Source organism: Megascapheus bottae, chromosome 10 (genome assembly GCF_031878675.1).
Source record: "Megascapheus bottae isolate mThoBot1 chromosome 10, mThoBot2.hap1, whole genome shotgun sequence".
Classification (NCBI taxonomy): domain Eukaryota; kingdom Metazoa; phylum Chordata; class Mammalia; order Rodentia; family Geomyidae; genus Megascapheus; species Megascapheus bottae.
In genome coordinates, this window is record NC_143518.1 from 46,675,776 (window position 1) to 46,702,823 (window position 27,048).

Below are 27,048 nucleotides of genomic sequence, written 5' to 3' on the forward strand. Positions count from 1 at the left end.
CAAGATAAAATGACTGGACAGACTGTCCTGTAGTACTCTGAGTCCAGTGTGAGGTAGAGGTGGTGGGAGCTAATACAAAGACCCTGGCATGGAGTCATCTAAAAAGTTACCATTAAAAACTAAGAGAAAGGAAAGAAATGAGAAAACGAATGATTATAATTGGTTAAACTAGTAGAAGAAAGTAGAAGAAAAGAATGTTAGCTTATGCTTGACAAGTTAACTTCTAGTAATGTTCTTGTTATCATTTACTGAATGAATGTCTTTCTAAGTTCCTGGAACAATTTAAAGATATTACATTTGATCTCCATAATTTTCATTAATGTAGGTTTCATTGTCCCCACATGTAGAGTGAAACAAAGGCTTGGAAAACTCAAAGTAATCTAACACTATATGGGAGAGCCAGAGTGCAAATTCAGCCCAGTCTGATTATAACATCCATTTTCTTTTCACCATACTATACTGCTCAACATTAATCATTTTACTGGATGACAGCACGTTCTGGAGATGATGGATCAAAAGCAAGGGTTGCATACATCTGTAAGTCAGCATCAATGAGGAAACGGAAGCAGCACGCATAGCTTCTGCTCGTTAACACAAATATGTGGAAAACTCAATAGCAGCATTATCTACTCATTGGAAGGTCACGAGTCAAGAACTCCTGCTTGGATTGCATGAATTTGCCTAAACAGGTGCTTAATTTTAAAATTGAAATGGAATAAAAATAGTTTCAATTTTTGTGTGGAGCTAGCGATAGAAGCCAAGGCCTAATGCACTCTCTGTAAATGTGTTCGATCAATGAGTTTTACACTCTACCTGTGTAAAGTTCCTAAATATTTTTACAGAGCAGTCAATATCTCAATATCCTTGGATGAAACAGAATGAACAAATATCCAGTTAGTAGGATTTCACTACATTTTCTTTTCTTTCTCTATTGCTTCCTCTAGTTCACTGCCCATCCTAAACTTAAATAGCACAACTAAAATTAGGATTAAGAAACAGTCTAAACATCAAGAGGCTTTGGCATGATCAAATTCAACAACTTTACTCACCCTAAGGTTGAAAAGTTCAAACTGATTGAAAAGCTCAATCTGAAAGAATTAACACTATCAATAGTCGTTTTAGCTTTGTCAAAACTGAAATTAATGATAGGTTGGGGGAGAAACGAAAACATTTTGCTAAAAAGGAGTTCCTGATTTGGAGTCTAGATAAAAACAGAGCTCACCTATTACACCAGAAAAAATTCTTCTACCTTTTAACTTTTGCTTCTTAATATTAAGATTACTTTCAAAGTGCTGTCAATTTCAGTTAAAGGAAAAATAAACCCTTGGCTTGAGTACCGGATCTCTGTCTCCTAGCTTTGTGCCTGTGGTCTGTAAAGCCAGCCACAAAAGCGCTCTTGAGTTTGCTTCCTTACCTGTTGGGTGATAGGGGCCGTAGTCCTTCCTCCCATTAATTAGCCTACCAGAAGTGTGGATCAAGGAAGGTGCTGGAAAACTACTTTCCAAGCGAGCTCAAAGGCTTACTGAACTCTTGGGTTTGGGTACCTCTAAGAATGACATTGTCACCACGGGGCGTGTTCCAGCCCTGAAGATACCAGACCGTGGGACCCCGGCTAGAGCTGCGGCACTGGAGTTGGAGGTTTATGAGAAATAAATAAATAAAATCTGAAATTGCTAGTCTTGGTTAGAACTCTAGAAACAAAACTCGTGTTAACCCCTGAATCCGTTTTTAACCGTATTTCTCTGCATTTATCCTTGATGAAATCTGAGGGCCTGGCATTCCGGATCCGCGCCTACCTCTCTATGTGGATATGGATATGGAACTGCAGAATCCGGTTCTTTGGAAGCGTTACCTGAAAACCTCCATCAAAACTGCAGCCTGGCAAAAGACGGGTGGAGAGGAGAAGTCATGAGGGCCGCCCCTGCTTCCTGCTAAGCCGCCTGGCGGGGCGCGCGGGGCCAGGTGGGGCCGCGGGCTGGGGCCTGGGCCTTCGCGGTCCCTTTCCAGCCGGTCAAGGCCGGCTGTCCGGGCCTCGGGCGTCTGGGCCTCCGGGCCTCGGGGGGAGCTGTCGGGAGCGGGCAGACCCACCTGATTCGTGCTGAGGAGGTAGTGCGTCTTCCGGGCTTGGTAATTCCTCTTCTTCTCTTCCTTTTCGACAGCCGCCTTCTTCTCCTCCTGGTCTTTCATCTCTGCAAACTCCTCCAGGGCCTCCCTGCGTCAAAACCGCCCGCGGTTATTTCGGGGGGCTGTGGGGTGAGGGTCCAGGCCGGGTCTGGGGAGGGGTCGGGCCGTGCGTCCCACCGGGGCATGCCCAGGGAAAGCTCTGCGGGGATCTGCAGGGATCCGGTTCTGAAAACCCCAGCGCCTCTGTGCTATCGTTGATGCTCTGATCCAGGGAACACTAAAATCAAGTGCGAAGGGAAGTGACTTTCTACATTCCCAGTTTTAGAGGTGAAGATCAAGCTATTTGGGGCGGGGGGAGGGTTTGGAGGAGAGGGGCCTTGGGCCTTGAACTCTGGGCCTGGGTGCTGTCCCTGAGCTCTTCAGCTCAAGGCGATCGCCCTACCCTTGATACAAGCCCCACTTCTAGAGAGTCTCAGGTCCTTTGGTGCCTTGGCTGGCTTTGAACCTTGATCCTCAGATCTCAGCCCCCTGAGTAGCTAGGATTACAGGCTAGATTAAGCTATTTTGAAATACATAGCCCAATGAAGCACATGTACCACTGATTTCTTTTGGTGGTACACATACAAATCTCTACTTATTTAGTATATCCGTTAACAGGATAATCTTAAAGTATAGATTTTGTATATATGCTTAATTGATTGCAAGTTTACTTAACAGTTAAAATATCAGTAAGATTACATGAAGTATTCAACATTTAAAAGACTCACATTATTCCCAATTGCATAGATAATTTGCATTAAAGATTAAATGAGTAAGTTGAAGCATTTTTTTCAGTTATGACAAATTACACTACAATAATGACAATTTTATCATTTATGTGCATCCTAAGAAATTTTTTAAAAATGGGTTTAAAATATACTATACAAAACAGAATATATTATCAAATATGGAAAGTTATCTAATCTTTGTTTTGATAGAACAAATTTAACTATCCATGTCAACATAGTATTTACATTTTTATGTTACTCTTAAAGAAGATATATAACTAAGTATCTCTTCTGTAAGTAAAAATTGAACTAAATCATCTGAGCCTTTTCCTCAAATGTATCAGGAAGTGTAGAAAAAACAAGTATTCCAAAATTAATAGATCCTTGTTTCTATTTCAACAACTACAAATATATATTTTTGTAATTTTCTGTAGAGGCTACTAATATAATACTTCCCACAAGGTTACTTATGAAACACATTGATGTTTAAAAATCACCAGGTTATGCTATTGCAGCACAGCAATTTTTTCAACATAAGATTAAATTGCAAAACAAATGAATTACTTGGAGTAGTATGGCCCCCATTTTGCCACCCTTCTCTTGAAAATTGCTTATTATTATGAAAAAAGGAGTTGGAAAATAGCCCATTTTCCTTTATGCATAGTATTTAGGGGGTTTCTGAACACCTAGAGCTGGACTAACTGTACATTTAGATTGTGTTGGCAAGCTAGTACCATGACCTTTTTGACCTGCATCTCAAGGCTATTATTAATCGCTAAGTAACCCAGTAAAGCCAAACAAATTTGTTTCCATTGAAAGGATCTCTATCTATGTCTGAGAATTTGTTCCCTACCAAACAAACCTCATTAACTGTGTCTATTTTTGACAAAGAACCAGGAGTTAGACGAATTGGTGACCTTACTTTGTTTGTAAGGTACAGATTTCAAGGCAGTTACATATGAACAAATGGAAATTTTTAGCAGGGGAAATACAATCACAGCTTACATGGAAAAGTGACTCCATTGTTCATTTTAATCTAAAGTTTTGATATTAAGTAAAAAATAAACGTCTTCTATAATTTCTCTCATTTCCTTTTAGCATAATGTAGAACAACAAGTTAAGTTACTAATCATCTTTTTTGTGTGTGACCTGCCCCAAATAATCAGTGAATGGCAGAATGGAATTTAAAATCGCTAGGCTTTCAGATTTTCTAACACCTGACTGGTGGTAATCATTTCAACACAAGATAGTTTATATTGATTTAGCCATGCATATTTGCTTTTATCTTTCTCAGACATTTTTCATAGATTTCATCATAGTATTTTCATGCATGTATATAAGGTACTGTTGGTCATATTCACTTCTCATTAACCATTTTCTTTTATATTATGATACTGAGTTCTATTGTGTAAAAACCCCAAGACTTTCTGCATTATTTTTATTCTCTATTGTGGTCATAAAGTGCTTTGTTACATAGCAACTCCTTTGTACAACTACCTGATGATAATTTAAAAGAAATTAGTTACCTCACAAAATATTTTGTTATATCAATTTTAAAATATACAGCAATCTCCACCATATTTTGCCAATATTTATATATTTTAAAATATATTTTATTGATAGTATTCATCGTGGTAATAATGTATATAGTTTAGAGATAATAGCACTAATAATATAAGAGTACCCACTCGGAGGCAATGAAATAGATCCTTAAATAATACCTAGTTATAAACACTCTGCTGTGCTACTTACTAGCTATTTAGCATAGATGTGGTATAGATAATAGATAGATAGATTTATTACTCTTCTAACATGCAAAATTATTCACATATTATCTACTTCCTCAAGCTATTGTGAGGATCAAATGGCTTATCTATGAAATTCGCAGAGTAGTAATTGTTAGCAGTAAAGAGCTACCTGGGTACTATCTAGTTCATTAACACATATCATAAACTAAGAACTAGGCTGCTTGGCTCATCTGCTGCAAGTCTTTGCCTCCCTAGATCTTTGGATGATGACGTGAGGAATGTAGACATTGTGGGTAAGGTTACACAAAGAGCATGGCATCTAGTTTCCTAAAAGACACTGGGCACAATGGAAACTTTGGCCAGTGGGAAAGGAGAGACAGGAAAAAAATATGCAAGTGAATTTCATTTTCCTGTTCTTTACTTAGAATTTACTCTGAGGAGTGATTTTACCTTGACAAACCTAAAAAAGAAAAAAGAAAAAAGAAAAAGAAACTCTGTGGCTTCTGGCAGTGTTGAATGCCGTGGGGGACTCTGAAGCTAAGGCTCACTGGGTGAGGTCAGCCACCCTTCCCAGGGTGAGCTGCTCTCTCCCCTCAGGCTCCAGCTCCTGACTGGGGTTTGAAGAACACATAGCCAGACCCTCTGGATCCATGTGAAATTACTCTAAGAGGCCTTTTCAGTCCTCAGAGCTTCTTGAAATGGGCTGGAGTTTCTGCTACAGCCCAACTTCCTCTAACCTGCCCTCCTTTTCCTTAAAGATATTATCAAAAATGCTATCCAGTAAGCTTAGCCATCAAATTTGTTACCATATATGTTGTATACTCTATTTTCCTTACTCTCCTTGACTCACCATGAAAAAGCATAGGAAAACTTCAATTACTGACTGTGGTCTGCTTTGAAAAGGTTCCTAGCTGTGACATATACATTGCTTCATTTAGTACTTTCATTATATATCATTAACTGCACTCACAAGTCATCTAACCCCCCATAATTTGAAACCTAAATCTGGATCCAGATCTGACTCCAAAATCCATGCTATACTCAAAGTATACATTTTAGCCCAACTAGTAGTGTATTTAGATTTCAATAGGTTTTCTCTTTTTTAGAAGTATATTTTTTAGAATAGTATAGTCCCTTCATTATTTTTCTAAAGCAAGCATACAAAGGGGGAGAGAAACCTTTTCCACCTGGGAATAAGTTAAATAACCTATCACTGTGCCAGACCACATTATATAACTTAATATTATCTATGTATGACTATGAAATGTGAATTTTTCATTTATAGAAACAAGTCTCCCTTCCATAAAATGTAATTGCTATTTTTTTGAGCAAGTAGGGAATGCTCATGTACATTATATAAACCTACAAAAAGAGATTGGAACTGAAAACATGCTTTAAAAACTGAAAAACTTGCCCTATGCAAATCACAATCAAACCCACACAGGCTGTGGACCAATCCTTGCTCACCTCTCCATCCCACCACCCATCATACCACCTCAGGCTCACCAAACTTGATCTCAAGGCCAATTTCATTTCCCAGCTCACCATTTTTCAACTTCAAGAATTAACTTCTATTATATTTTTTGCTTTGGCATTCCTTTTGTAGAAACTTAATTCTCCTCCCACGGTTCTCAATCATATAACAATTTTGGTTTTCTCCATAAAACTTAATTTTCTCCACAAAATTTAATAAAAGTTACAATCATATATCTATGGATATATCTGTTTACTTAGTGCCTTCCCACTAGGCTTAAACTCCATGAAAAATACTTTATCTGTTTTCCATATTTATTTAAATGAACAAGTAAGATTTTTTTAAGGACCACTGTGCTGGCTAGAAATTGCTTTAAAGGATTTATTGTCTCCATGTAAGTATTTAGGTTTATGTATGTGAATAGCAGTTCCAATAATCACAGGTGTATTATGTGCATGTCGTTGCTATAATAGGGAGTTAATATAAAGACAACCATCCAGTTCTGTTCAGTTCTGAGCTTAAAGGAAAGTTAACATTATTTCTTTTCAGGCAGTAATTTAGGAAATGTTTAGGAAGTTCTTTACATTCTAAAAGAAAAAATAAACATCTCTTTAGTTACTCTTGAGAAACCTATGTTGCAGTATAAAATAAGTCTCTTTTCAAAATATCTGGGCTGCTTCAAAGAGTTAATGACATGAAAAGAAATTGCAGTAATTTGTTCACTGTCAGGAAATCCCAAGCATGTTTAAGGTATTAAAAGAAATAAAGACACATAAATCTAATCCTTACTTTCTAGAATCTTGCAAATGAAACAGCTGATAGTGAGCTAGATTACTGACAAAATAAATCGGTGAAACAAACACAGACATCATTTCAGCGTTCATTTCTGATTGGAGAGATTGGAAAAGGCTTCAGAGCAAGGTGGTGGGCTTTAGTTGGGAATGAAAAATGAGAAGTATTTCAGAAAAACAGAGCAGAAATAGAGAGGAGTGGAGATGAGACAGGGTTACTCCCAAGAAGCCTATGCCCTATTTGGTGGACTCTTCCCACCCAACAGAAAAGGGTCAACACACATTCTGTAGCAGATGACAGGCTTCCTGGCTCTGGGTAAGGAAGCACTACTAGCAACGAGGTGCTCTACACTTAGATGTTTTGATCATATAACAGCAAGAGTACACAAGGTCATAGGGGTCAAAGGGTATGAAATTAGAGTAACACCACCTCACTGCTCACAGTGATGGTCCAATTGTCCTGTTGTTTTATGTAATGACTTTACATGCTTTTAAAAATCAGTGAGACTCCATTCAAAGATCATGCATGAAAAATCATTTCCTTCTTCTTGGATCTTTGAATCACTTCAGTTGAAAAGAAGTTTCATATGTTATTCTTTCTACAAATATATACTTTATAGTACTTCAAAGTAAAATTATATTATTTTAATTACTCTGGATATTTACTATGGGAAGCAAAGTTATATTGTATATGTCATACATGTGAGAACAGTAGTGAACTAAATATAGTAACTATAACATAGAACATTATTTATTGTGTTTTAAGCATTTCATAGACATTTAACCTCACATCCCCCTACAGTTGATAAGGGCAGGTATTATTTTTTTTAATATTTTTATTGTATTTAATAAAAGGATTACATGATATTTGCCAGATAGAAGGTACATTAATTCACATACATTGATACCCTTCCACATGTCTTGGTCCCCATTACCCTTCCCCCCACCCCCTCTCTTTGTTTTCCCCCTTCCCTATCCAATTTCAAGTAACCAAATACAAATGTATCCAATATATGAGATAACAAAGTGAGATATTGTGACAATATGCGATAACAAAGGAACAGCAAAAGAGATGAGAGATAACATAGCACCTTAAGGACAGCAATAATTCATTATATGGCTTTTGTTTCAATATAAGGGCAGGTCTCTGTTCCTTGTGAAATGAAATCACTTTACAGATCATAAGTTGGTGACACAGCGCAGAGGCTTTCCCACATACAGATAGATCGAGGTCATCCTCTCCTCTCCTCATTGCAAATCTGTACAGAGAATCAACTATGGAGGAAGATGAGTATAAACTTACTGCATTTTTGTTTGAGGCAGAGTTCAGAGAAAAGGTAGGTAGGTATGTTTACCTTTCCAGAAGATCAAGTTGCATTTTGTCTTTACTCAGATATCATACATGTCTCTCATTTAAAAAATGATGACCTTAGCTGAAAGCAAAAAAAATATTTGCAGCAGCTTCTGCATGCAACTCACTGGACACAGGCCAGGAAAATCTCCATGCCAATCCAACACTGGCATAATGTAATGGCAACACACCATCACATTGTAAAACAGCATACTAGTTGGCTGGGAGTTTGGCCTAGTGGTAGAGTGCTTGCCTAGCATGCCCGAAGACCAAAGTTTGATTCCTTGGTACCACATATATAGAAAAAAAGCCAGAAGTGGTGCTGTGGATCAAGTGGTAGAGCTCTAGCATTGAGAAAGCCACACACAGTGCTCAGGCCTGAGCTCAAGCCCAGGACTGCAATAAACAAACAAATAAACAAATAAATAAATATAGTATATTACTTGCAATTAAAAAATACCCATTGAGCTTTGAGAAAGGGTTTAATAACCATATGAACATCAAAGGGATTGCCATTCACTGTACTGTTGGATTAAAAAGAACCCAACTTAAAAAAAAAAAAAAGAACTCAACTACATTTCTTTTCAGTGCTATCCCAAAAGGGGCGGGAGGATATAGAAGAACAAAAGAGAAAAAGCTGGGAAATATTGCAAAGGAGTAATGAAGAAAGTAATGCCTGTATAAAAGTTTAAATGATGTTTATCAAATCATTGTATTTTCATCACTGCATAATTTCTTTTTGACAAAATTCATTTTTCTCTAGATATGCATATATTCCAGAAATTATCACCCTAACCTGTCACTATTATGCATGCTATTATCCCATACTCTGTAAGATTTTGTTATAAGAATTATACTATTTCAAAATATCATCTGAGTATTTATTTTGAATTTGCTTATTTTGAGCAATAGAGTACTTATAATTACATAATGGCTTATTCAATAACTAATTCATATTAGTATATTATATAACCTAATATTTATATTGTATATGCTTTTAGGATCGTTAAGTCTTTTCATTATAGAAACTTTTAAATGGAAGAAATGTAACAAGAAGGATAATCAGATTTGTATTTTTAAAAGATCATTGCATTAAGATTAGGGAAGACAGACAGATAAAGAGTAAAAACAGAGACTTAGGATAATGTTGATCAAGCTTCTTTACCAATGAAATGGAGGGATCTTATAATCAATCTTGTGTTTCTAGCTCAGGTACCTAAGCGAAGAATGATCCAATTCACCATATGAAAAGAACATTTGGAAAAGCGATTTGTTGATACAGGAATCTGAATTGATGGATATGGAATAATGAGGGGAGCTTTGGGGTCAGGGAATATTTGTATTTATGTATTTTACAAGAGCAGGAGTTAGAGAACTGGAAGGGATTGTCCAGGGCATGTAGAGAAAAAAGATAAATGACCAAAAAGAGAGTGCTAATAATTTGGGCTTTGGAAGTAAATAAAGGGAGTGTTTAAAGAAAATAGAGAAAAAATATTCAAAAAGTAGAAAGGAAACTAGGAGAAAATGAGTTCAGAGGATTCATGTAATGAGACACAAAGCAGTGGTTAATAGTACTTAACATCATTCTGCTTTCATGCCAACCACAAAGGGCACATATTCCACAAGGAAGTGGAATATTGTAATTGTTCAGCAACAGTGAACTTTTTTCAGTACAAATTCATGACAATTTAAACGAATCTTGTTTAAAATGTATATATATATATGAAAAAATGTATCTATATGAAAGTGTATAGTATAAATATACTATATATGATTTTGATAGCTGAAACCAGAATATATTTTAGAAATGGGTTTATTAAAATACAACAACAAGCATCTTATTTTTTGTCTTTATTTCTACAATATCCATGGTGCTCTACATATGTCCTTGAAACAAGGAACAGGGACAGCATAGTTTGAACAAGTGGCCTAGCTGCTGGAGTTCATAAATTTTGCTCAGCTTTGGATGAGTTCAAAGAATTGCCATGTAAGAAAAGCCTTACAGAGGGAATTTATCTGATTATGGCAGTAATAATTACCCAGCTGTTTATTGCAGATAGAGAAATAATTCATGTAGGCAATAGGCCGTGGTGGCACTGACACTCCACATTTAGTAAATATGCAAACTGTTCACTTCTAATTAACCAAGCTAGAGGATGCCCTTATTAAATGTATAAACTAAAAGTGCTTTCCTGACAAGTGATGAATTGTTACAATGCACCAACTCTTGCCACAGAATTATTGGAGTGAACTTGGGGCTTAACTTCATTAAGAGATCTTGTGGGATAGTTAAATGAGGATGGACAGCGGAACAAGGCTCACCTGACAGACAATGATGTTCGAGCTTCATGAAATGCACCTTTGCTGAAGTCCTATCTGACTGTTTAGATTCACACTAGATAAACTGTGTGACTGCTAAGTTAATTTAAGTGTGAACGAGAAGAAATAAATATAATAATGTGACAGCTCACTCTTGGAAGCTACCTGACACTTTACCTATTGGGTAAGTGTACACAACAGCTACTTCCCATGATTCTATGACCTGTTACAACTCAAGACTGAAAAGCTCTCATTTCCTGAATTTAAAAATCATTTACCAAAAATAAAGTCTGTGTCCTAGCTTCTAAATCAAATATCTGTTGAAATAAGAGTAAGAAATTAGTTTTGATTCTGCGTTTCATTTTACTTTTACAGTTAAATACATTATAGAATAATGCATTGTTGACATTTTATAGTTGGTTTAAAAACAATGAATGATCATTTATTAAATGTGTATACAATAGCACTCTCTTCAAATATTAAGTATGTTATGGAAACTACTAGGTGGAGGAGAACTCCAGATTCCACAAAACAAAATGAAAATCCAATTAAATGGAGACAGGATCTTGCTATGGAGTTAAGCCCAAGCTAGCCTTGAAATTTGTCATCCTGCCCTTCCAGCCTCCTCTTAAGCGAAAGAAATGCAAATCAAAACAACTCTGAGATTCTACCTCGTTCCAGTTAGAATGGCCATAATCAAGAAATCCAACAACAACAGATGCTGGTGAGGATGTGGCCAGGAGGGATCACTACTACACTGTTGGTGGGAGTATAAACTCGTTCAACCACTATGAAAGCAGTATGGAGGGTCCTCAAAAGACTAAACATAGATCTCCCCTATGACCCAGCAATTTCACTATTGGGCATTTACCCATTGGTCCAGAAACAAGGGCATACTAAAGCCACTAGCACAACGATGTTCATTGCAGCACTATTTACCATAGCAAAGTTATGAAACCAACTCAGATGCCCCTCCCTAGATGATTGGATTATGAAAATGTGGTATTTATACACAAAGGAATTCTATGCTGCCATCAGAAAGAACGAAAATGAACCATTTGTAAGGAAATGGAAAGACTTGGAAAAAATCATATTAAGTGAAGTAAGCCAGACCCAAAGGAACATAGGCTCAATGGTTTCCCTCGTCTGTAATAATTAGTACACGTCTAGAACTCTCCTAGCAGAGGATTACAATACTTCAAACCCTAGATACATAAGACCTTATAGGATGAGGCCAAATTAATGGACCTCCAGGACATGGAAACAAGAGCTTCATTATAAGTGAGTATTGTTCTTTATGTATTATGTCTTTTTCTCTTCTCTTGTGTTGCCCTTTGGTTAATCTCATATTGTTACAGTATCCCACTTTGTCACCTGATATATTATATAGATGCTTACTTGTTTATTTGAAATAGGAGGGGGAAACTGAGGGAAGGGCGTGTGGGGAGGGGGGACAAAAACATAAGAAGGGGTATCAATGTATGAGAAGTAATGCACCCTCTATCTGGTGATTATAACTGTAACCCCTCTATAAACAGAAATTAAAAAAATTTAAAAAGAATTGTAGGCACTAGTCATCAGCTAGTTAAATTACAATACTTCAGCAATTTACATGTAATGAGATAGACATTACATATACTATACATATACTAATTATATAGAATACTTAATATATAATATTTAAATAGAATATGTATGTGTACATATAATGAGTAGTTATTTTATACATATTTAATATAATATATTATATAAACATATATTACTAATATATATAAATTAGGCAATATATAATACTTTAGTCACCTATTATTCAAATATGTGATATATTGGAATCACTTGAAAATAATATAAAATGTCATTAAAAATTTTAACAGAAAAATAAAAAGGCTCATAATATACAATTAACAAGTAATATGTAATATCTGTTTACAAAACCTGAAAAAAAATTATAGATGAACATTTAAAAAGACCTTCGCATCTATGAAGAGACTCCATGACAACAAGTCTCAAATTATAAAAAAGTACTTTTGTCTCTATTCTATTCTGAAATTTTAATTTAAACACACTTAAAACTAAATGATATATATTTGGAACATGTCAGAATTGTTCAAAATTTAGGGAAACAAAAAGTAGTAAAATAAGTTACAGTATTTTTAAAACAAAATAATATATAGGTATTTAAGCCATGTGATGCTACCCAGAATGCAGAAAGAGATAAGTCAAATAACACAGACATTCTGAATCAGACAGGAACATGTGGGGACTTACAACATAACAAGATGGCACTTGTCAGCAAGAGATAAGTCAAGTATCTACTAAGTGCTTGTTGGCCATTTCAAGTCCACTCCCTTTATCAAATAAGATTGCACAGGGTTTTTAATATCAAATATTACAAAAGAAACTCTATACCTATCAAGAGAATATACCTATGACTATTTTTAGAGTCACACAAAGAACTCATCAAAAAATTACTCATGACTGTGGCTACAAAAGGAACTAAAAGCTTGGCATGCTAGAAAATGTCCATAAATATATTTGAATGACAAAAGTAAGCAAGATAACTATACTATAGAAAACAATTTCTTTCCCTCACCTAAAAAAAGCCTTTTTACAATAATGTAGGTAAGTAAAAATTTCCCACTAGTATAACCAGGTAAACTGAACAAAGAGAAACGGCATACATTAAAAATTACAAGTAAAAAAAAACCCACATCCTTAAATTTTTAAAAGTTAAATTTAAAAATTCAACTCATATACTTTATTAACTTGGCAAAAAGTTTTAAAGAGAAAGTTAAAAGCCAGTTTGGACAAATACATAAGGAATCCTTTGTATTGTTGGTAGAAGTACAAATTGATCATTTCATTGAGAAATATTAAAAGATGCATTTTAATTTATAAAATACACTCCAACTTCTATCCGAAAACCTCACTAGAGACGTATTCAGGGAAAAGGTTACAACATAAATGTGAATGACTTTAGGCAGCTAAATATTATGCAGTGAATGTCCATTAATTATAGGTAGGACTTAAAGTTATAATAGAAATACCTTCTTTTTCTTTTCCTTCCTTCCTTCCTTCCTTCCTTCCTTCCTTCCTTCCTTCCTTCCTTCCTTCCTTCCTCTCTCCCTCCCTCCCTCCCTTTCTCTTCTCTTTTATCTATCTGATCTATCTATCCATCCATCTTATCAGCATTGAAATGTTTGACACAATTTATATTTATTAACCTATGTTACTTGTCACAGCATAGGGGACTTCACTCACTCTTGTTTCCTTCCATGTCCAACTGTTGGAAAAGTAATTTAATGTGACTGGAAGATAGCTAGAGCCAATGATCTGTAGAGGGTCATCTTGGGAACAGAGATTCAGAGCTTGGCCTGGCCAAGGTCTAATACCAATGGATAGAAGGTGCCTACACAATGAGTTTGGAAGTGACTGGGGAAGTTTGTGTATCTCTCATTATGCACTATTTGAAAATCCATTTATTGGAACATGCATACTATATAATAGTTTCTGGGCTTTATCTATCATAATAAGGATGAATTTTTTTGTCTCTCATATGTCTTACTCATTTATCCTATTTCTTATAGGCCCAGAAAGATAGATTTAATAGGGTTCCCCAAACCTACAACATTATTTAGTCCAATTTTTTAGAGTTCTGACTGGTCTGAATGGTGATTTACAACCATGGATGGAAAACAACTCCAAAATTTTTCAGAGATATAAAAGAAAATTTTAGAGCATTAAAAGAATGTGCAGGGCCAGCAGTGTTGCCTAGTGGTAGAGTGCTCACCTACCACTCTCGAATCCCTGGGTACCATTCCTCAGTAGCACATATACAGAAAAAGCCAGAAGTAGTGCTGTGGCTCAAGAGTAGAGAGTAAGCCTTGAGAAAACCCTAGGACAGTTCACAGGCCCTGATTTTAAGCCCCAAGACTGGCTGAAAAAAAAAATAGGAGTGTGTAACAAGAAGACTTGGCCTGTTTATGGGGTATAAAAGGGATAAGAAGGGATTTAGGAGAAAAAAATTAAGGAAACATTTAATAGGATATGTAACGGAACTGAGAGAGATCATGGGAACCATGACTTTAGGAAAGAACTCACATGGGTTGATGAATGGACCCAACACCGGGGCATGAACTGCAGATCACCGAGGAGATTATGGGCAATTTAATACAGGTATAAAATCTTAAAAATATATCTTTGGGGGCTGGGAGTTTGGCCTAGTGGTAGAGTGCTTGCCTAGCATGCATGAAGATGCGGGCTCGATTGGTACCGCATATTAGAAAAAAGCCGGAAGTGGTGCTGAGGCTCAAGTGGTAGAGCTCTAGCCTTGAGAAAGGCCAAGGACAGTGCTCAGGCTCTGAGCTCAAATCCAGGACTGGCAAAATCAATCAATCAATCAATCAATCAATCAATCTTTGGAGGAAAGAAATGGAGGTCTCAGACCTTTTACTTTTGGGATAAACGGTTGGTAGAACTTCTGATAAGGTAAACTAGAATGGTCCCGAGCTGATTTGCTTGGCAAGAGAGTTATCAAATGCTACAGAGTTCAATTCAACATGAATTTAAAGAATTGTGCAAATTAATTTTCTGTGCTTGGCACCAAAGGTTTATGGAGGAAAACAAATTTTTGACATGGTATGTGAACACAAAAGATTTGCTGGACCTATCTAATGGATGGCACACTGAATAGTGGAGAAGCACAGGGAAAACCACCACCACCACAACAACAAAAGCCTCTAGCTGTGAAGGAAACTGGAAAAGGAACAGCTGTTCTGATCCAGAGTAAAGATGGCTACAGTGACATCTCTCTTCTAGGGGCACATAATAGCACACACACAGCATTCCCCATGCAGTATCTTCCATGACCACGCAGGAGTTGAAGAGAATCAAAATACACAGAACATACATTCCAAAAGAAAGTGTAGGTTCACAAAGGAAATGACATATAAAACATAGGCACGAGGTAAACCTGATTGTGATTGCCCTCTATTTATTTGGTCATTGTCTGCAGTGTCTAAATATATCCACCTAAATGTTGGGCTTAGCTAAGTACTTAATACATTTTTGATGATAACACAGCAGACTGCTTTTTCCCTTGTTATTTACCAAAAGTATAGGCATGCTCTCCCTAGAACCAGAGGTTCTGAATGAGGCTGGAATGAAAATATGCCTTTTCTTTGTGCTTACATGTCAACAACTACTCAATTATGGTGTTTTGTCTGTACCTAACAAGGAACTTACTGCTATTAAGCATGTAGTTTATCCCAATGGGCTCCTATATTTCCCATTTGTATTTCTCTTTTTCCATTTAATATTAATGTGACTTTCAGACTATGCCCGTGAAAGTTCAGAAGAATGCACACATGACAATAAAGGAAGGCAGATATAAACACTGTCCTGTAGACTTCACTCTAGGAGGCTGCTCTGAGTTGGGGAGACTGCATATTCCAGTCTAGAGGAGCGTGCTGATTTCCTTCATGTTCCTGTTTATTTGCTAATTAAAGCACAATTGGGAATGTGCTGCTTACATAGCTCAGTCTATTAAGTGACCTCAACTCCAGAGATCTAGAAATCTTTATACAGTTTTTCCCTGATACAGAAGTGATCTTAATTTTTAGTATCTGCTATATTTACTGCATTTGTTGGCTCTGCATGATCTTCTGCCAGAGTAAGATTACTTCAAGACTGGTGGCCAAAATACTGAGGTTCTAAGGTAACTATTGAAAGGATAGGAGATTATGTTCAAATCTCTTGAATTGTGTTTGCTAGAATCCAGACACATAAGTTGTAAAGACCAGTAACTTGGTTTTTGTTTTATCCTTCAAAATAAAAACAAATTACCAGACTGCAATGACAGTAGTTGAGAGAAGTCTTACATAAATACATCAAAACAGAAGCTGTTTGGTGGTGTTTAGTTCTGAGTTGTGACTATAGTTTCCAGGAAAATCTCTTATGGAGTTTAAGAATAAACAGAAACAGAATTTTTAAATCTAAGAGAATTTGTTACAGTACAACTGAAGTTTGGACACATGAAAATAATAATGATGTCAGTGTTTTATGCTAAGCTATGATATTGGCTCTATGCATTTTATAACCAATAAAGCCACACCCTCAGCCCATTCATGCTAATACGACTGAGTTGTCTAGGGATCTGGAAAGCACTGCAAGTCTGTTTCATAAATGTGAGATTTCATCAGCATAATACATGCCGTGAAAGCTGGTAATGTATTACAAGAGACCTTGCCATTAGCATTTTGGCAAGCATGTCAATGAATCCAAGAACTTCTTAATATAAAATTAAAAGGAGAATACTATTCATATTTATAATTTCAAGTTATTCCTCACCAAAAGTGTGAAAGATAAATTCCATGATTTGTAAGGGTATAGAATGAAAATCAACCTTTATGATCCAATAGTAAATAAGCTAGCTCCAAATATACTTTTTAATATTATGAAGATTTCATAAAATTGCTTGATGGTTATCTAGAGCATTTTTAACTTAAAAGTTTTAAACATACACTCATATGCATGTGTTCCTACAAGTTCTCTATTCACACATATTATAATCTTGATCATGACATATGAACATTACATATATACTTTACCACATTTCTTAAGCTATTGATTAGGTTAACTTATTTTTTTCTTTAGTTTTATAAAATCCATACTTTTATAATTTTTTTTTGTCAGCTGTGAGGCCTGAACTCTGGGCCTGGGCACTGTCCCTGAATGCTTCAGCTCAAGGTTAGTCCTCTACCACATGAGTCACAGCACCACTTCCAGTTTTCTGGTGGTTAACTGGAGATAAGAGTCTTTAGTGCCCCAACTGGCTTTGAACCATGATCTTCAGATCTCAGCCTCCTCAGTAGCTAGAATTATGGGCGTGAGCCACCAGCACCTGGCTAAAATTTTATATTTTTGAAAAATTAATGTTGAACAAAAATATAAACTTGTGTAGCTTTTCAATGTATTACCAAATTTAGCATATTATCTTAGACTTAAGGAGATATTGAAAACCTTCTAGTTGCACATTTATTGCTTGAATCCAGTCTGCACCAGCTTTGATTTTATTTTGTTCATACATGTGGACCTTACATTATGGACCATATATATCAGCCTATTATTGACGGCTCTAATTATCGGGAATATGTTTTTTTATGTTGACCTCAAATCCTTTATCCTCATATTTGTCCTTTTAAAAATGGATGGTCTAAAAAGAACTGGAAAGAAATGTCATGCCTTCTTCTAAGACTTGTTATCAACACTTGTTGACTCTCCAGCCTCTTAAAATCCCAGGTTTGTTTGCTGGAGGATACAGGTTATTTTGGGGCAATGTTCAACATGATAGTGACATCTGGAATTCAACACCACACATCAAACATATCCCAACCAAAGAGCTTTTATTTTCTTCAGTCATTCAATTCATATTTCATACATGAAAAATGACACAATATCCTGGAAAAGGACTATTGTTCTTGACATCATAAGCTCTAGAGTGCCACCTGAATTCTGCACAAGTAAAGTAGCTATACACTTTTAGTTATTATTTTAACACAAAGAACTCTATCATCCAATCTTTTATCTCTGCAGGAATCAAAGATAAGCTTTCTGAAGAAATTGAGAAAAGTCCTATGACTCAAATATAGTAGACTGTCGGAATGAAACTCAAGGCCCTTCTTTCAGCCTATACTCAAATGAAGCTGTAGCATTAATTTCCTCTATAAACCTTCATGTATTTCTGATGTTTGAGCATTCTCTAGTGAAAATGGGTTAGCTGTCTTCAATGACTTTAAGAGTAAACAAAGCCAACCATTCAACAAAACCTACTTGATGTGGGGCATTCAAATTATTTCTATTTCTTATGAGTATCAACAGACACTTTAAAAGATAACCAATTGTGTGACATAAAAAAGGAAGATGGAAAGAAGAAGTTTTAAATCAGGGAGGAATTTGATAGTAAAGACCTGGGTTAAAACTTAACCTTTGGTGATCAACTATATAACCTGATCTTAGTACAATTTGTGGCCAAAGGTTTGGAGGGAACTTGGTTCTCACTGTATTCTGTTAGCTCTGTATCTTCCTGTCAACCCTTTAACTATGGCAATGGTGACATCTTCCTCTTGTTTCTGGTCTCTCAGTATAATACCTCCTTTCCTGGGTCTTTAACCCTGCCAACATCACTGCAAATCATCCTTTCTTTTAGCGCTATCTGAGCCACATCAGGTGTATTCTGCTTTACATCAAGATGCTAATAACATCAGAAATGTGAGTTAGTTTATTAATAAGAAAAATGGCATGAAAAAGAAATAGCCAAATAGTGGAAATACTTCGGTAAAGTTAAAAAGTGTTACTAAAATTAAAATGCTAGTAGAATGGCAAGAAGGAAGTCTGTTACCAAAACAGAATGGAAGAAAAAGGCCCACTGTAGAAAGGAGGCAGAAAAGTGTAATAGCATGTACTACTTCTAGATGCCCTAAAATCTACTAATGAAAACACATGAAGAAATAGAAAAAAGCTGGATAAGGTGGTACATGTCTATAATTCCAAGGCTCTTGAGGCAAAGGATTGAACGTTCAAGGATAGGATGCACTACATAGTGAGACTTTGTCATAAAAAACTGAAAATACATAAATAAAAGAAAATACTGAAAAGAGAAGAAACATAGAGAAGTGAGAAAATTATCACAAAAATAAGAATATATTGGAGAACTGAAGGGTTCTCAAAACAATAAATGTAACTACTCATAAAAGTTGTCATTTCAAAGCTGGGTGTGGTGGCTCAGGCCTGTAATCCTAATTACTCAGGAGACTGAGAGCTGAGGATCACAGTTCAGAGCCATCCCAGGCACTAAAGAACGTGAGACTCTAATCTCCAATTAAACACTAGAAAACAGAAGTGGGACCCTGGCTCAAGGGGTAGGGTGGTAGCCTTAAGCTGAAGAGCTCAGGGATAGGAACCAGGCTGAGTTCAAACTCCATGACCTACACACACACACACTCGCGCGCGCATAAAGTAGTCATTCTCAGGGCTGGAGTGTAGCCTAGTGGTAGAATGCTTGCCTAACATGCATGAAGCCCTGGGTTAGATTCCTTGGTCCCACATATACAGAAAAGGCCAGAAATGGTGCTGTGGCTCAAGTGTAGAGCACTAGCCTTGAGGCTCAGGGACAGTGCCCAGGTCCTGAGTTCAAGCCCCAGGACTGCTAAAAAAAAAATAGTCATTCTGGCCTATAGACACATGAAGAAATGCTCAACATCTCTATCTATAAAAAAATGCGAATCAAAACAACTCTGAGATTCAATCTTACTCCAGTTAGAATGTCCATGATCAAGAAATCTAATAACAATAGATGCTAGCAGGGATGTGGTCAGGAGGGATCACTACTACACTGTTGGTGGGAGTGTAAACTCATTCAACCACTATGGAAAGCAGTATGGAGGTTCCTCAAAAGACTAAATGTAGAGCTCCCCTATGACCCAGCAATTCACTACTTGGCATTGACCCAATCATCCAGAAACAAGGACATACTAAAGCCACTAGCACAACAATGTTCACTGCAGCACTATTTACCATAGCAAAGATATGGAACCAACCCAGATGCTTCTCCATAAATGAATGGATCACAAAGATGTGGTATTTATACAGAAAGGAATTCTATGCTGCCATCAGAATGAATAACATCATCCCATTTGGAAGGAAATGGAAAGCCAGACCCAAAGGAACATAGGCTCAATGGTTTCCTTCATTTGTAAAAATTAGTACAAACCTAGGGCTCTCCTAGCAGAGGACTACAATAGCCCAAAACCTAGATACATAAGGCCATATAGGATGAGACTAAATGAAAGGACCTTCAGGATGTGGAAACAAGAGCTTTGTATATATGATTGTTGTTCTTAATGTACTATGTTATTTCTCTTCTCTTTTGTTGCTCTTATATTGTTACATTATATGACTTTGTTACCTGGTATATTGAATATACATTTATTTGTTTATTTGAAATAGGAAAGGAAAGGGAGAAAAACAAGATAATTAGGAGTAGGTGGGGGAGGGAAATGGGGACAAAAACATGAGAGAGCGTGTCAGTGTGTAAGAAGTGATGTACCCTCTGGCGAATGTAACTGTGACCCCTCTATACATTACAATAAAAAATGGTCAGTCTAAGAAATTTTTGAAACCTCAGGAAAAAAGAGATTATAAAATGATTATGTAATAAATGCAATGATATACCACTTGATTCACCAATACATTCATACAAAGATCACCACTATCCAGTGAGAGTGATGGTGTGTTGGGGAAGGGCTATTCTGACAAGGCCTGTGATGCTCTTCTGGGGTGTCTCTGGCTTCAGAACCACCGATCAGATTACTGTAGCTTCCTTGGAGGTGCCTTGCTATTTCCATTTCTTCTCCTTCCTTCCTCCTTTCTTTATCAGATACAAATCTAAATTGTGGAATGAGTGCTTTCTCTGATTTGGTTATGTCATTATCAGATACAAATCTAAATTGTGGAATAAGTGCTTTCTCTGATTTGGTTGTATCATTCCCCTATTTTTTCTACCTTCCTCCTAGTAATAGCAGTCATTTGTCAAATGTGAACTATGTTCTCAGTGTTTCATATACTGGATTCTTTACAATATGCACAAAGTGAAAATCTCTACCTCAGTATACAGACAATGGACTCTAACTTATATGACTGGGCCGCTAGCTTAAGGTCACATGGGTAAAAAGTTAGAGAACTCCAATTCTAAGCCAGATGTATCTATATCCACCATAACTATTCTTAAGTCCTTAGATCTTAAATTTATCAGCTTAAAGATTTCATGAAAACATATGTTGACATGTTTAAAAAAAAACACCTCATTACAAGAATGTGTTCATAGCCGTATTATTTACAATAGCCCATATTAGGAGTGATTCACATGTTCATAAGCAGATTAACGGACAAAAGTTTCATGACTGCCCATTCAATGGAATGGTATTTTTCAATGAAAAGATATGAAATAGGATGCATATTATGTCATAGATGAACCCTGAATACATCATGCTAAGTGAAAAAGGTCATAAAAGTGTGCATACAGCAAGATTCAGTATAAATGTTTAGCATGTGCAAGAATGCTTCATGGTTATAGGGCTGAGGAGAGAAAAGAATTGGAAATGACTGGTACAGGATATAGAATTGCTATGCCACATGAGGAAAACAAGTGTTTTAAATTAAAAGCAATGGGGCCTGGAGTCTGGCCTAGTGGTAGAGTGCTTGCTTAGTATGAACGAAGATCCGGGTTTGATACCTTGGTGCCACCTACATGGAAAAAAGCCTGACGTGCTGCTAAGGCTCATCAAGTGGTAGAGTTCTAGCCTTGAGAAAATCCAAGAACAGTGCTCAGGCCCTGAGCTCAAGCCCAGGACTGGCAAAAAAAAAAAAGAAAAAAAGCAATAAGGATGGTATTACTTTGAAATGCACAAAAAAACCACATAAACAAAATAGTTCCCTTAAAATGCATGTATTGAGTGGTGTGGGAATTTTAACTCAATGAAGGTAATACTGTATGTACATATACAATATATGATTTTATATATTATCTACTTTATATATATATGTGCTTTTAAAAACTTTCCTGACACATCAAAACAAAGGTAAAGTCTAATATTCACTAAAGATAAAAGTCTCCCTAGTTAAGTCATACTATACAAAATTAATGTGTTGAGAAATGATTTTGTTTTGATAAATATCAGATTGACAGTCAAAACAGCAGTATTATTATAATCATTTGATTCATTCACACATTAAATTTGGGAGATACATTATTTGTATCTTAAATTTATGTCAAAAGATAAAGAAATAATAGTTTCCTGTACTCCAAGCTAAAATGCTTTATTAATGCTTCCAATTTGTACCTCGGTAGCTAATTTTTAATTTCATTACATAATTCTTTTCATAACCTGGGGCAGAACTTGAAATCAGGTTAGGGATTACAAAGGACATGTCTACCAGGCACAAACTCAGCCTTAATCAGTCCCATTCATCTTTGTAATAGTTCAACTCTTGGATAAGAAAGTATGTTTTCCCATGTGCATTGCATAATGTTTTAACTGTTAAATATAGAACATGTCAATTCACCCACTCAAAGATGATAATATAAACCAATGTTAAACTCAATGTTATTTAGTATCCTATGCAATTCAAATGAAAAATGATTTACTAAGTTTCTTTTTACTCTAGATAATTTAATCTCATCCAAAGACAAGGGACTGGACTAATGCCCTCATCTGCACTGAAATCCAGATATTACCAATAAGTAATTAGAATAAAATACAAGTGTTTTCAGATAACAAAAAATTTTAAATGGTGATAAATATAGAATAAGATGTTTAAAGTAAGTGTCAAGTAACATATCAATGGCAAAATGCTGAAAGCAGACAGCTATATTGAAATACTATATACAAGTCAGTGTGTGAGATAATGTCTTTAAAATGGCCTCCCATCACTCTCCTTTGGGAATTCATTCCTGTGTAAACAAACCCCTCTCTTGGAGTATGGGATAGACTTAGTTTCTGGGCTTAATGGAAAATAGTGAAAGCAACTAGATTCATTTTGGATATTAAGTTACATAAATGTGGTTACCATCTTGATGTTCTCTCCTGGCCTCTGGCTTACTTGCTCAGAGGAAGCTAATCTCTCCAGGTATAACTGCTTTTGGACAGGCCCCATGTAACAAGACACTATGGTGTAACAGCCAGAGGAATTACAGTTCCTAAAAGTAGATTCAGAATGACTCTTCCTATCCACCATTCAAAAGAGGCAGCCACCTTGGCTGACACCCCAATTGCAGCCTCAGAGAGATCTCAAGCCTAGACACAGGGCATAGCTGCTTCCAGATTTCTGATTGGGAAATCATTTCCAAGCCATTTTGTATATAATTTGGTACACAGTGCAAAGGAACTAGACTATCTAGAGTCCAGTATTTGAATTTAAAAAAATAAATAAAGGGAAAAAGCAATTTAAATATATGTTTGTGTATTTTTCCATCAGGAGGAAAAATACTGCATTCTCAATTAAAGTAATAATCCAAATAGATGTTTAAAATTTACAATTTAAAAATAACTATTAAGGTAGAACATGTGTGATAAAAACATATGCATACACACACACACACACACACACACACACACAAACAAACAAATGTAATCATAACCCTTCTCACTTTGAGAGGTCAGTACATCCAATGATCTGAAAATAATGGACAATTTGCTATGTCTAAATGCCCTGGGGTGAGATATGATTCCAGTCATATGTACTATGTGCATTTAATCCTAGGTTACCCTTACCTTCTGTTTCATGCATCAAGCCCATTTACATTTTGTGTGGTATTTCCCTAGTTTCTGCACAACTTGCAGGACTCAGCTTTGTGCCTCTGAGAAGTTCCTCTAAGCCCATGACTCCATCCTGTCTTGACTCAACCATTCAGTTTTCCCTCAGGTCTTCCTCCTTTGGGCTGTTTCTAAGGCAACTTGTACAATGTCAGTCATTGGCATTTATAATGTTGCTAACATAACATAAAATGGAAATAAAATGATTTCTACTAAAAAGCTATATACTTAATGACCATTTGGAAATAATAAAACTATTTCTACCATTTAGTCCCTTAAAAGCCCACTAGCTAAAAAAGGGTAACAGAAATACTCAGACTGCACCTTGTATGAAATGCTTAGAAGCAGAAGTATTTTGGCTGTAGGATATTTTAAATTATTGTAAAATGTATGCATAATTTACCATTTGAGCATTTATAATAAATGAAATAGAGTATTTTTATGTAGGTTAGGCTGGTTTAAAATTGACTATATAGCTCAAGCTGGCCTTAAATTTGTGATCCTGCTGAATCAGTCTGAGCCTGCAGAATACTGGCATTGTAGATATTCACTACCATGTCCAGCTTACATATAGCTTATAAAACTGTATCATTTATATCTATAACATGCATAAGAAATAGAAGATATATCTTATATTATTTGGGACATCTCCATCAAAACTTTTTAAGCAAATTATTATAATTTGTCAATCCTAGGAATATTAAGTAAAATAATATATGTGGAACAAATTTTGAAAAATATTACATAGGGGCTATTATTTACCATTTCCTTTTTATTGAGTAATATTGTAGACATAAATCCTTAGGATGGGGGCATACCACAAGAGGATTAAAATTTCTCTCACAAAATAGTGAAACGAGGGCTATAGAATGCCTACTTAGCAAGCCCAATGTCATGTGTTCAAACATCAAAACAAATAAAACCAAGGAAAAGTAATAAGAAAATTTAACACAAAGCACTTTGGAATAGTTGAAAGAATAGTATTGAATACATAAGAATATGGTGTCTTTAGCTTTGCAGACATTGACAGCAGATACCTCATAGTTTAAATTGATTTAATCTTACCTTCGCAGGTAGATAATTTTTTAATATTTTGAAAACAGGCAGTATTCTAAAACTGACAGCTCCTTTTTTCATAATTTATATTGTAATTAATAGAGGGGTTACAATTATATTCACCAGATAGAAGGTACATTACTTCACACACATTGATACGCTTTCTCATGTTTTTGTCCCCATTTCCCTCCCCCACCCCCTTCCTTGATCTTGTTTTCCCCCCTCCCTTCCCTATTTCAAATAAACAAATAAATGTATATACAATACACCAGATAACGAGATAAGATACTGTAACAATATGAGAATAACCAAGGGACAACAAAAGAGATGAGAAATAACATAGGACATTAAGAACAACAATCACACATTACATAGCTCTTGAAAAATTGACAGCTCTTTTTTAATATATTTATTCCTTGATATTTTCTTCTTTGAGAAGCAAGTTTCTAGAATTAAGTTCTCAAAATATATCTAAGAGTTTTACTTCTGGTTTCATGTGTGGAATTGCTTTATAGATAAACCTACATCAATATAGGATGGTTTCATAAAACTAAAGATTTTGCATAGGAACAAGGTGTTCTCTCATAAACATATAACTATATAACATATAACTGGAATTATATAACAATCTCTTATCAATACATTTCTGCCTAAAGCATCACAAAATTCCAGAACTCATTTCTAAGTCTAGTAATAATGCATACACATTGATCTCTCTTCTGTAGAACCCTCATGAGTAGGTGGTATTACTTACCTAATTGCATCATTGGTCTCTGAGATAGCTTTCAAGTACTGTTTCAAATAAAAATAATTAAAGAAGTACTTCCGAATCCTATAGCCTCGCCATCTTCTCTGAACCTGTTAGTGTAAATAAGGAGATAAAACATGCACTGACATTTTTACTTGAAACACAAACTTCAAAGTCAAACTTATGTGTGATAATTCATATCGAGCAAAGTCTTAGGCTTTCCACTAAAAAAAATGGTAGTACGTTAGTTACAAATGTAGATTGTATTCACAGATGTATAATAAAATATTACACAGCTGAAATTAAGTATAGGGTACTGCAACGATGTATAACTGGCTTTTAAAATATTTAAAGGTTATCTTATAAAGTCCTATCATTTCCACTAATAGGTTAGCTGGCTTGAAGATTGTGTTTGGTGCCATTAAAGTAATTGTAAATTCACTTTTTCATTCAGTGATAACAAAATCTTTAAAATATTGACATATGTTTTTGCTTTTATATTTGAGATAGGGTCTCACAATGGAACACAAGCTGGCTTAAAACTTGTGATAATCAAGCTTGGAGTGGTGGCTCACACCTGTAATCCTAGCTACTCAGGAGGCTGAGATCTAAGGACCAAGGTTCAAAGCCACCCTGGGCACAAAAGGACCTGAGACTCTTATCTCCAATTAACTTCTAGAAAATGGGAAGTGGTAGAGCAGTAGCCTTGAGCTGAAGAGCTCAGGGACAGTGCCCAGACCCAGAGGTTAGGGTGGTAGCCTTGAGCTGAAGAGTTCAGGGACAGCACCCAGGCCAAGTTCAAGCCCCATGACTCACCACCCCCACCCCGAAAAAAGAAAAAAAAAAAAAAAAAAACCTTATGATAATCCTGCTTCAGACTTCACAGAGGTAGGGTCACAGGGAATGGGTTACCTGCCAAGGCCTATGTTTCACTTTAGTCATAACATCTTAAGACTTCTTTAATGAAGACAGCAGTAGCTAATGTTTACTGTGCAATTATGTGCCAAGTATTATTCTAAGGGTTTTGTTTTTTAGTTCCATTGATAAATTTAATCTTAAGGATACTTTTATGAAATGAATTTTCCTCCTTCACTCTCTCTCTCCTTCCTTCATTTCCTTTACTTTCTTTTCATCTTAATTTCTTTCTTTCATCCTTCCTTCACTCTTTCTTTCTTTCTTTTGATGGTTGGTTTGAACTCAGGAACTCATTCTTGGTAGGCAGATACTTTACTGTTGAACCATTCCTCTAGATATTTTTTTTTTTGCCAGTCCTGGGCTTGAGCTCAGGGCCTGAGCACTG

At 35.9% G+C, this 27,048-nt stretch overlaps 1 protein-coding gene across 8 annotated transcripts in view; it reads right to left on the reverse strand.

Annotated features, from left to right (window-relative positions):
• The window catches only part of Spata17 (spermatogenesis associated 17), a 148,951-nt gene that overhangs the window by 92,300 nt on the left and 29,603 nt on the right, over nt 1–27,048 (reverse strand). For all 8 annotated transcript variants that reach the window (XR_016536876.1, XR_016536874.1, XR_016536877.1 and 5 more), the window contains exons 5-6: nt 25,755–25,858; nt 2,089–2,212 (exon numbers count right to left, since the gene is read on the reverse strand). Coding sequence is in view for 4 of the 8 variants with exons in the window: in XM_090341184.1 (XP_090197310.1) it covers nt 2,089–2,212; nt 25,755–25,858 (228 nt within the window). In the remaining 4 variants the exon portion in view is untranslated. The remainder of the gene's footprint in view (nt 1–2,088; nt 2,213–25,754; nt 25,859–27,048) is intronic.